Source organism: Protopterus annectens, chromosome 9.part0 (genome assembly GCF_019279795.1).
Source record: "Protopterus annectens isolate FY-2018-M chromosome 9.part0, PAN1.0, whole genome shotgun sequence".
In the NCBI taxonomy this organism is placed as follows: domain Eukaryota; kingdom Metazoa; phylum Chordata; order Ceratodontiformes; family Protopteridae; genus Protopterus; species Protopterus annectens.
Window position 1 is genome coordinate 1,108,986,347 of NC_056743.1, and position 12,511 is coordinate 1,108,998,857.

Below are 12,511 nucleotides of genomic sequence, written 5' to 3' on the forward strand. Positions count from 1 at the left end.
AAAGCAGCTATAGGGAAGATAAATGAGGGAATATAACATGGAATATAAGGTTACAGAAGAAAAAACAATAGAGAAAAAACTATCGTTGTGGTAGGCACAACATGTGAAAGTCAGATATGGATAACTAGCATAATATTCCCCTCCGTGTCAGCACTCCTAGGTTATAGGAGTAGGTCTAGGTCGCTAGTTAGTAAATACTAAGAAATACTAAGTAAATGCATGCCGAGCGGGAAATACCGCCACCAGGTGAGCGTTAAAAAAGTGCTGCGGCACTTTACGATCCAGCTAAAAAGCACGCTAGTAGTGTGTGATAAGGAGAAACGCTGCCACTGGGTTATATCGCTAAGTGTATCATAGAACGCTGAAAAAGGGAATAAGAGCCTGTCGAGCTTGAAAAAAGGCGCCGAAACCCCTTAATGATGCACTTAAAGACACGCCATTAGGGAGCGATAGAAATAACGCTAGCACTGGGTTGTTTAACTACGAGTAACCTAGGTCGCTCAATGCAGGTACTAATTAGTACAGTGAAAGTTGCAAAAAAGAATACCTGATTCTCTCCTTAGGACAGGACCCTTATGCAAGAAGTGGTCAGAAATTCAGTACAAGGCTGGCTCTTATTGAGCATCTATAAACCGTAGCAAAGTACAGTAGTAGTTTATGAGCTTACAACAGGCTGTACAAAAAGTGCTACCGATTGTGGCGCATTGACTATCTGTAAGGATAGGGGACAAGCACCGGGATCGCTAGTCACAGTAGGAGTTGTGAAAGCGTACTTCTGGTTAAGAACGACCATGCAGGAAAGATAGCTGAGGGGCCAGGAGGACTACAGAAGGGGTAATAACCGCCTTCAAAATGTCCTATGTAAAAGTTGGCGTCCCACGTGGTTCCAAGAGCCTAATGCAAGTCTAACAAAATATATAATACACAATATGTACAGGTATACTCAGTAAGACAGTAAAAATAAGGCTATATGTGAATATAACAAAAAGAAATAATCACAACAGTAACAAATACACAAATGCAAATAAAACCAAGTACTCACATGAGGAAAAATACCTCCCAAGTCCAAGGAGACACAGCAGCCCAACAAGGGATAGTCTATAGGGAGGAAACGGCTGGGGGACGGGTGTATTTGTAGGTTAGAACAGGAAATGGAACTGGAGGGGGAGGGGACAGGTGGGGAAAAGGAGGGACAAGGAAAGTATAGCACAGTGATACAGTTGTAAGAGCGAGGATCAGTAAGCTGAAGATGTGAGGATGGAGAGAGGAAGGAGGTGTTAGAGCAGAAGCGCGAGGCAGGTGTAATATGGAGAGAATAGTAGCAAGAAGGGGATGATAGTTGAAAGGAGATAGGGATAGTGGAAAGGAGGAGGGTGTAGTAGATGAAAAGGTAGGGAAGGACAGGTAAGACAGTAAGCAAAAACAATCAGGCAAGAAGAGAGAAACAGGTGTAACTGGATGAGTAGTTGCAGAAAACAATCAGGCAAGAAGAGAGAAACAGGTGTCAAGGTAAGGGAGAGCTCAACAGTAGAGAGTTTGAGGAGATTGTATGGTAAATGGGGGGAAAATGAAATAGTATTGGGTGAGATAGAGGAGTTTCTCCTGAGAGAAATAGTAAGATGCAAAGGTAAACTATGGAACAGGAAAGGACAGTAGGATTTGCAGAGAGAATACTCTGAAAATATGATAGTAGGATTAGTGGTAAGAAAGGCGCCACCTAGTGGCTAGGTTAGAAAAGAGTATCAGACAGAGCAAGCAGGGGGTTTACCAAGATTAAGGAACCAGGAATGGGGTAGTGAGAGAGGAATATACGTACCAAAGGCAAAAAAGAGTGAAGGAGAGGGACCAAAAAAGGCCTATCTAGTGAGGGGGGGGGGCTGCTGGTTTACCTGGCAGGGGAGCAAGAATATGTCCTGGTGAGTAAAGCTAAGCAATGCAATGATAGGACATACTTTTCAAAAAAACCTGGGAGGACAGTCTTTGTTAGGAGGAATGTCTAATCCTATTCAGGAATACTGATGTTTAAAGCTGTCCACAAGGCCTCACTAGGTTGGGGAGGAACGGAATCCAGGTGTATAATTTTTCAAAAAAACCTGGGAGGACAGTCTTTGTTAGGAGGAATGTCTAATCCTATTCAGGAATACTGATGTTTAAAGCTGTCCACAAGGCCTCACTAGGTTGGGGAGGAACGGAATCCAGGTGTATAATTTTTCAAAAAAAACCTGGGAGGACAGTCTTTGTTAGGAGGAATGTCTAATCCTATTCAGGAATACTGATGTTTAAAGCTGTCCACAAGGCCTCACTAGGTTGGGGAGGAACGGAATCCAGGTGTATAATTTTTCAAAAAAAACCTGGGAGGACAGTCTTTGTTAGGAGGAATGTCTAATCCTATTCAGGAATACTGATGTTTAAAGCTGTCCACAAGGCCTCACTAGGTTGGGGAGGAACGGAATCCAGGTGTATAATTTTTCAAAAACCTGGGAGGACAGTCTTTGTTAGGAGGAATGTCTAATCCTATTCAGGAATACTGATGTTTAAAGCTGTCCACAAGGCCTCACTAGGTTGGGGAGGAACGGAATCCAGGTGTATAATTTTTCAAAAAAACCTGGGAGGACAGTCTTTGTTAGGAGGAATGTCTAATCCTATTCAGGAATACTGATGTTTAAAGCTGTCCACAAGGCCTCACTAGGTTGGGGAGGAACGGAATCCAGGTGTATAATTTTTCAATTCAACCTGGGAGGACAGTCTTTGTTAGGAGGAATGTCTAATCCTATTCAGGAATACTGATGTTTAAAGCTGTCCACAAGGCCTCACTAGGTTGGGGAGGAACGGAATCCAGGTGTATAATTTTTCAAAAAAAACCTGGGAGGACAGTCTTTGTTAGGAGGAATGTCTAATCCTATTCAGGAATACTGATGTTTAAAGCTGTCCACAAGGCCTCACTAGGTTGGGGAGGAATGGAATCCAGGTGTATAATATGAGGAAAAATACCTCCCAAGTCCAAGGAGACACAGCAGCCCAACAAGGGATAGTCTATAGGGATAGTCTATATTAATATCTGAGATAGACATAGTTTCTGTCCTTGAGGATACAATTTTATTAACAATTAAATCACATTGATACCAAAAAACTAAAGCTTTAAATATATAATTTCTTTTACTGTTTCAATTACAATTTCTTCATTTATCCATGTTAGTTTAGATACATTTTTAACATTTTTGCACGTAGGTCCAAATCTTGCCCGGAATATGATTGCTCCCACCATCTCAGTCGCAGAGTGATGCAAATTTTCCAAAACACAATGCTGCAGTAAATACAATGTGCTAGCTGAATTAAGACGGGAGTAATAACAAATCACAGTTACTATTCCTATTCCACAAGTATTGTAACAAATGGTTCAGAATGATACTGCATTTCTTAGGTGCCTATTTGGTAAGCCGGAATTAATAAGATATTGTCTTCAAATTAATACCTACAATTGCATTATAACTTCCTGCTGTGCTGTTACTGTTTCTAGAAGTACAAGTTCTACCAGTTTTTACAAAGATTGAATGTCTGACTTGATGACATTCATTATTGGGGAAGTGAGCTCTTCTTCAAAGGAAGCCTTACTAATTAGACATGTAATGATTACTGCCTGGTTACAAAGAAAGTACAGGTAATAATGATCCAGAAAAATTGTATAATACTCAAATCTAGGTTGGCTGAAATTTTGTTATAGTAATTTCCTTCTTATTACTGAATACATACGAATCTTTTGTTATCTTCACTTTGCCCTTGAAATACCAGTGTCAGAGCAACATCACTTGATTCAAGGGTGTTGTATCCTGAGACACTAAAATCAACATCTTATATGTCATTTTTTCTTAAAAATTACCTGAGGAAAGCTCTGTGTGATATTGCTTCTGCTCTTTTGTGAATGTGGCACTTTTAATTTTCAGCTATACAGTCAATTGTTTTAATCATATTAGTAGTCTTACTAACCTTAAAATCCACATAACTCACTAAACCATGACATTTATGACCATCATGTACCTTTGTTGTGTGCCTCCAGCTGTGACAGTGAGTTAACAGCCACTTTGCAGACAGAACAGTATAGCAGCTTCTTGGCTTTGTCCTCCTCGGATACTGAGTTTGCAACTGCTACATTCCCGTTAATAGCTGGTGCCCCTATAGCTGTGGATGCTTCGTTTGTTGGCCCATTTACTTGAACTGCACTATGGATCGTCTCAGAAATTTGAGTAGTAGGCATCATAGATACTGATGTTGTTGCAGCAATAGTACTTCGCTGAAGCATGCAGGAGATGGATATTGTTTGTTGTGCAGCAGAAGAACCGTTTGAGACTGGTGACATCTGTTGCTGCTGACCTGTTGTGTATGAAATAATGGTATAATGTCACAAAGAAAGGTATGCATAATGTGTCATATAATTGTGTATACAATTATAAAGACAAACAGCTATGAACTTTAGCAGCACACTAAAATAAAAACTGCCTCATCTAGTCTCATCAGATACTGTTTATCTGGTCATTTTTACCTCTAGAGATTATTTTACTTTAAATATGGCTAGAAAGCCAAAGGCCATATGTGTGGGTTATTTCAACACACCTGACAATTAGCTTATTTCTGAGATATAGATTACTCAAAGAAAACCAAAAGAAATTTTATGAGAACATGCAAACTTCTCCCAAACAGGATCCTGACAAGTGAACTTAACTGTGGATGGGGATCTGTGAAGCAACAAGGTTAACAGCTACACAGGTATGCTGTCCTATTTCCTTCTTATCAAGCCCATATAAACAACATATACTCTAAAGTAGTGACTTAGCTGCTTGATTTTATTATCTTTTCCACAAGTGGAGTGTTCTACCTCTATCAAAAGCTCTGACAGTTTACTCATGTCAGTCATTATACTTTTGGAGAGAAAAACGTTTCATCCTTGTGAAAGCATGCTGTTTGATTTCCATTTTCATTGAAAGGAGTCTCCCTTCTTACACCATGTTGTCCTACTCTATATCTTGCTTCTAAGACTAACATGCTAAAGCAAAAATCTCCTTCTGTCTTTGTAGGACTACTTGGCAATCAGGGTTCAGCTTCTCACTGCAACTTTCCCCAAGTAGAAGTGATGATGGTAACATCAGAACATCACAGTCTTGGAACAAGTAGAGGCTATGATTGTTCTGAACTTTGGTTCACAACAAAGGGTCAGTATTTTAACTAGTGCATCAGCAGCAAGCAATATGGATCTATGCCTTGTTCCAGTTAAATATATTATGTTACTCATAGTCAGAGCATACCTTCTAGTCCATTTATCAGCACGTAGGGTTTTAAATACAGAAATTACAAACTTTCTGCTCCAGGTCAGTATATATTACAATGTTCCATACTCCATGATCCATTCAACACTGTACTATTTTTTCCCCTGAAACTGGAGGTTTCGATCATAAACAGGTATCCACCCCCCAAAGAAGTCACATCTAAAATTCACAGCCTGAACTTGTTTTCTTTCATTATGATGTTATAATGGCTGAACTTTCTTAAAGTAGCTGGAGAACCCTATGTTCTTATATGTGGTTACAATCTCATGCACAGTACATTTCCATACATTATGTCAACAGCTAAGCACGTGTGTGTTTGTGCCTGTGTGTGTGTGCGTGTGTGTGTGTATGTGTGTGTGTGTGTGTGTGTGTGTGTGTGTGTGTGTGTGTGTGTGTGTGTGTGTGTGTGTGTGTGTGCGCGTGCCTGTGTGTGTGTGTTTCTGTATGAGTGAGTGTCAGGGGATTACTACATTAAGAAATCCTAAAGGATTTGTATATTCAGAAATAAAAATAACAATGTATTTAACTTTCCTTGGGGCACTTGTGGAAAGAGTACAGCATAACACAGTTGCAAGTCCTTCTTTTTTTATTTATTTATTTAATTTGGTAACTCAGGTAGAACATTCATCCAAATAGACCTATTTCAGTCTCAGCCTGGACCTCTTTGAGATACTATACAATGTTTTTAAGACTAGTTTCACAGATTTGATATTTAATATAAAAACTGCTGGATAACCAAACAAGTAAACTGAATCCTATAATTTAGTTCATATAAACAGTCACAAATGTATTACAAAGTACAACTTAAAGAAACAATCCTAATCGCACATTACCAGTCTCAATATGTGGATATCTTAAAGTAAAAAGAAACACACTGGTAACACAAAGAAGAATGTGCAGTTAATAAAAAAAAAAATCTCTTCATTAGAAATAACATGATGCTAATAATGCATAAATAGTAACAAATCACATTTTGTACTCCATTAAAACACATTAAAATGCTGTGTTACAGAAGTTAACGTGCTACTAAAGGGTTTAGTAAGCATATAGCCGAATGTCAGTGATATTTTACACTGTGTAGTAATCACACCTCTCAACTTGTTTGCTCAAGAATTCTGAAGAAAGCCAAAAATTATGGCAGGACAAAATCATAAACAGTGTTTAAATGTTTCTCTAATTCATTTATTAAGTTAACTGAACACATTTTGCAACGATTTTGCATCAACATGCATTTTCTAAACAGTAAGAAATATGAAACTCTAATGACCGCCATTATGAGTGTATACTAAGCTAAAGACCACTGGAGCCTTTATAAGCCTAGCCATGTATCCCAAATGTGTCCTGCAACTTTTATTAGCCTTAGAGGTTATTTTACCTTATTCACTCCAATGGAGTTCAGGAAGTTTGCAATGTAACTTCCAATGGGCAGAGCTTAAGCCTTTTGACAGAATGAAATAATGTCCTCACATTTCAAACAAATGTTTATATCTCTGGAACCATAGGGTTATGAAAGAAGTATAAATGGCAAACTCTTCAGCAGAAACTATTTTTATTGTAGTAGTTTTTTAGGTTCTAGGTCTTAAACTGAATTTTATAAGTTACAGTAAACACAGGAACTATTACATTTGTAATGTTTTATAAGCAACTTACAATATCTCAGCAACCACTCAAGTTACATACATACTGTCAGCAGCATTTTATTCATCTGGCTGAGAGCTTCCATATGAGGCTAAGGAGTTCTGTCTTTGTTACTCGGTTGTTGAGACATTTAGAAAAATGTGAAAATTGTATCTATATACATTATCATAAAAACAATATTTAATATCTATTTACCTGCACTAAACAGAGGTCAAATATTAATGCAATTGAGTTTGCCATTGCGTAAGCTTTAAGATGAAATCTTTTAAAATCTTGAACATAGCATGGTTTTGGAATTACCGATGCAAACAAGAACAGGGAATATTTGACACCTAGAGGCGTCAGTAGGAGGTAACTGCAGATGCACCTAGAGGCATCACTCAGATGTAATGAGTTAAGGGGTATACGTATGTTAGGGTATGATCTACAGACTGTCTTTGTACATTAGAGACACAGGTGCAACACCTGGGGTGAAGTTCTGATTTCCCATCCACTGGTCTAGGTTGCACTCAAATTTGGGTTAGGGAAGAATGCCGAGCCTAGTACAATACAATGTGAACAACATTGACACCAGAAAATGAGTGTAAATACTTTATTAAAATAAAAAAAAAACTGTGACATACACACTTTTGTTTACGTGCTTTCATCTTTCACGGGCGACTTCATTAGAAACAACACATTCATTTTCTTAACATCCTTTTAAACACTTTCAAATTAAGCTCATTAATTACTAAAAGAAACAGCACTTGAATAAATATGTTAAAAACAAATTATTAAATCTTGAATGGAAAGGACTTATAGTTTTTCTGAAACAGGTAGACTCTGATGTGGGAATCCTAATTGTGAACAAGGACGTATGAATTATTTTCATAGCTTCAAGACTTTGAAAGGAAACTATTAAACTTTGAAAGTAAATTATTAAAGGTTAAATGACCACACATTGATAATGCCTATTTAAGAGACTGCATTAATAAAAAGATAGTGCCCTTAGATCTTCAAATGTATAAATTTCCTAAAGGTTTAGGGATATTCTTCATTAATAAAATAAAATATCAGTGACAAGATTTAAAAAAATGAACACATGATTTTACTGTTTTCTTAAACAAACTGAAAATACATACAAGACAGACTTGTAGCTCCATAGTAAAAAGAAAATAAAATGCTTCATATGGACACAGTGGTGATAGAGAAAATTGTAACTTCATCTGTTGTTGCTATAGTCAATCATTTATTGTAGACAACTGAAGCCTTAAAATGAAAATAAAGTTTAACAACTCTATTTTCCAAGAATCTTGATTTAGCTTCCTCAGACTCTTAGAATTTCCCGAAGTCCAAATAACAGTTCCGTATTAAAGGAAATAAAAGAATAGCCAGACCACTGGTTCAGTACATTCAGAGAGATTAGACAGATTGGAAACATAAAGAGAAGCTGTCTACCCTTTTAAAACAGCTAATAAGATGCAGAAACAGTTTAATTCTTTGGTGAGATAATGCAGTTTATGCAGGAAAGAGTGAACATGGCAAAAGAAAATAATTCCATATTATTAAAAAGTTATAAATTCTACACCTCTTTTGAAATGTTCAGCTATTTACATTTCTAACTTTATGAAAACTTGTATCATCTGACATGATAGCCTAACCAAAGTACTCACCACTGGGTTACCTTTCCTTGTTTTCTGATATAAAAGATATTAAAGTAGGGGGTGTAGTCCGGAGCATTTCTGTTATTTCCACTTCCTCCATATTTTAGATGTAATATATTACTTAAAAACCATGCTTCTGCTATATTTCAACCCATGTTGCCCAGTTACCAGCAAACGCCAATTGTTCCAAATAATCACGTGTTCACCTGGCCATCCATCTCTTCAAATATATATCCTGCTATAGACCACTACTACTATAAAGGACAGGTAGTATGACATTCAGTCAGTCATGCAACTCTACCTCATTGGCAGGTTCCTAAAAGTTCCCATCACTTGCATCATAATATGAGGAGGGTCCTGTCTCCAGCCAAAGGAGGAGCAAAGTGATATCCTGCCCGATTTGTCAGCAGTGTATCTAGGTAAAGATGTCAATGTGTATGAGTTATAGAACTTCATAGTTGACAAATATAAATGCATATGAGGTTTGGAACAGACCACTTTGTCCTGGGACATCTTCAAGTGGGGCTAGATACATAGATTAGCAGGAGTTAAGTGAATAAGGGGAGGATAGGCCTAAATGGGGTGGAGGGATGTTTAGGAGGAAATGAGGTAAGGGCAGGGAGGAGCTTAGAGGGTTTTGTCAAGTGTAACTGAGGTAGGAGTTACATTTTGGAGTGAACTTGCTACCGCAAGTTTTACATCCATGACAACCTGTAGGTGGTGGGGTGGAGTGCAGTGGTGCAGGTAAGTCTTGGGTTACTTTTGGTTGGGAAGCTGTTTGAGTTTAATATATATATACATGTAAGTACATATAATTTTGATATATGGATATTTATAGTAAGTTTAATGAGGAGGGGGCATGGTTAGCATTGGTAGGCAACAGTATTTAGTACCATGGTTTGCCCAATTTGGTGGCTATTTAATTGCGGATTAGGTTTCCTCACTATTACAGAGCTTGCAAAGTTGATTGGAGCTTCTGCAGAAGCCATTTCTATTTGGGTTTAATCATTGGACTGTGCCACATAAAAAGTACAGTTGTGTACACTTACCATAGATGTAGATGTTTGAGTGCATTCACTGTTGCAGTCATCACATTTGGGTTATCCCTGCCAGAGTAGCCCTCAGTCAGCCCGAATACCAGAGGCTTAGTATTTCTGCTTTGGTTGCTGTCACTTCAGGACTGACGTCAGGTCATTATTGGTATAAAGACAGGCAGCCGACGCCATTACATCAGTTTTTCTTGCCCTAAATGTCAGGAACCCCCCCCCCCCCCCAATAAGGAGCTAGGTTATGGTGGAAGAACACCACTAGTAGAAAGTAAATACCAACAATTCCTTGTAAGGAGAGAGAGAGAGAGAGATGAGGGGGGTGGAGGGAGGGAAACCAGGACTGCAACAGTGAATACCCTCGAGCATCTACATTTATGGTAAGTGTACCCAACTGTACTATGTTCTGCATGCTTCACTGTTACAGTTATAACATTTGATTTAATTCCCAAAGCTGAAGAAAAGGGTGGAGGCAGTCAAGAAGATGGGGGCTGGCTAGGATGCCCTGCAATACTGCAGTGGCAAAGCCTGCCCTGGATTTGGAGAAGATAGGCAAGTGGTAATGCTTGGTAAAGGTATGAACAGAAGTCCATGTTGCAGCCTCCAGGATGTCCCATATGGGGATCCCTCTGAGGAAAGCTGCAGAGGTGGAGGGTGCTCTGGTGGAATGTGTCCTGACCCCCTTGGGAGGAGGTTTTCTGTGCTGTTTGTAGCAGAAATGGATGTAATGTGCTATCCATTTGGAAATCGTTTGTTTGGATATGGCCTTGCCCTCTGCTTCTGCAGAGAAGCTGACTAGCAATTGATCAGTTTTTCTAAAATATTTAGTCCCGTCTAGGTAGAATCAGTGCTGTCTGTGTACATCTAGAGAGTGCAGGATTCTTTCCCCCTTGTTTTGCGGGTTAGAGAAAAAAGTGGGCAAATGAATGGATTGGTTGAGAGCCACACTGGACACCACTTTTGGCATGAAGGATGGGTTAGTCCTGAGGGAGACCCTGTCAGCATAGAAAATGATGAATGGCTCTACAGCCATAAGTGCTTGTAGCTCTGATACTCTTCAAGCTGAGGTGATGGCCAGAAAGAAGCTAGGCTGTCTTCCAAGAGAGGGATTTTAACTCTGCTGAAGCTGCAGGTTCAAATGGGGGCAGGGTGAGCTTTTCCAACAGCAATTTAGGTCCCAAGCTGAGGTAAGAGCTCTTCTAGGTGGCCTCAAGTTGTTAGCCCCTCTTAGGAACTGTTTGATGAGAGGGTGCGAGAAAGGAGGTGGCTCTGTGCTGAAATGACCAGAGATGGCAGAGGCATGAATTTTAATAGAAGAGAAGGATAGACCCTTGTGTACTAGGTCTGCCAGGTAATCCAGGATGAAAGGTAGGGTGGGCTATGCCATTCCGCCTCCCTTAACCTGGATCCAGTGGCAAAACCTTTTCCACTTGTTAGCATAAGACTTTCTAGTGCTGGGGAATCTGGCCTCATGTATAACATCTAGAAATTGTTTGCTTAAACTGGCAGCTTGAGGAGAGGTCAGGGAATAAGCCAGGCTGCCAGAAGGAGGGTCTGCAATTGAGGATGCATGAATTCTCCATTCCTCTGGGTCAGAAGTGTTGGGATCTGAGGTAGGTGCCATGGTGGTACGGGTGACAGGCTGCTCAGTAATGGGAACCAGTGCTGCCATGGCCAGTCTTGGGCATTCAGGATTGTCCTCAGTTTTTCCTCCCTTATTTTGATCAGATCCCTTAAAATGAGTGGTAGAGGGGGAAAGGCATAGACCAAGAGGTTTACATGCTGGAAGGAGAGAGCATTCACTTTCCAGGTCTTGCTGTGAGGTTCCCTGGTGCAGAATTTTCTGAGCTGGTGATTGGAGTTGGAGACAAAGAGATCTACCTTCAGGATCCCCCATTTCTGGGTTACAAGGGTGAAGGTTCTTTGGTCTAGCTGCCGCTCATGTGGGTCTAGCAGGTCTCTGCTTAGGTTGTCTGCCAGACAGTTTAGAGAACCTGGCAGGAATTGTGCTAACAGGTGTAGTTGCATGGCTGCGGCCGTGTGCCAAAGGGTCATGGTGAGCTTGCTCAGAGGATGAGTGAGACCCTCCCTGCTTGTTGATGTACCACATCACCGTGGTGTTGTCTGTTTTGATCAACAGAGGCCAGGGGAGAGTAGGGGTCTGAAAGCTCTCAGGGCATGCTGAACAGCTAGCATCTCTTTTTGGCTGATGTGCAGATGTATTTGATTTGGGCTCCATTGGCCCTGAATGCACCTGCCATCCAGGTGTGCACCCCAGGCATAGTCTGACGCATATGTGGTGAGTGTCTGGGCAGCATGGGGTAGTGAGAAGGTTAGTCCCTTGTTGTGGTAGCATGCTGCTGCCCAGCAAAGAAAATCTTTCCTTAGGCAAGGTATCATTGGTGTAAGAGTTTCCAGGTCTTGAGAGTGCTGACACCAAAGGCTTTTAGGTACCATTGTAGTTTCCTCATATGCAGTCTGGCATATGGAATGAGTACAATGCAAGGAACCATGAACCCTAAAGCTTGCAGGATTTTCCTTGCAGATAACTGGGTCCTGGTGGCTAGTTGAGAGAAGTAGGTTGTCAGGTAGGTTTGTTTTTCTGGTGTAAGGAATGCCATCTGGGGTGCTGTGTCCTGGCTTGCTCTCAGGAATACAATTTTCTGAGTGGGTATCAGTTTTGATTTCTTTTCATTGATAGTGTACCCCAGGGAGGTCAGTAGATCATTTACAAAGGTCAGGTGCTTGAGCAGCTTTTTCTGACTCTCTGCCTGAATCAGGCAGTCGCCTGAGTATGGATAAATTTGAATATTTCTTATATTTCTTTACCTGCAAAAAGCAATGGTGGGAGTCAGACATTTTGTGA

The 12,511-nt window shown here is 40.0% G+C and overlaps 1 protein-coding gene across 5 annotated transcripts in view; it reads right to left on the reverse strand.

Annotated features, from left to right (window-relative positions):
• The window catches only part of ZNF385A (zinc finger protein 385A), a 1,202,383-nt gene that overhangs the window by 118,388 nt on the left and 1,071,484 nt on the right, over positions 1-12,511 (reverse strand). For all 5 annotated transcript variants that reach the window (XM_044083966.1, XM_044083965.1, XM_044083967.1 and 2 more), the window contains one exon: positions 4,036-4,368. In XM_044083966.1, coding sequence (XP_043939901.1) covers positions 4,036-4,368 — 333 coding nt within the window. The remainder of the gene's footprint in view (positions 1-4,035; positions 4,369-12,511) is intronic.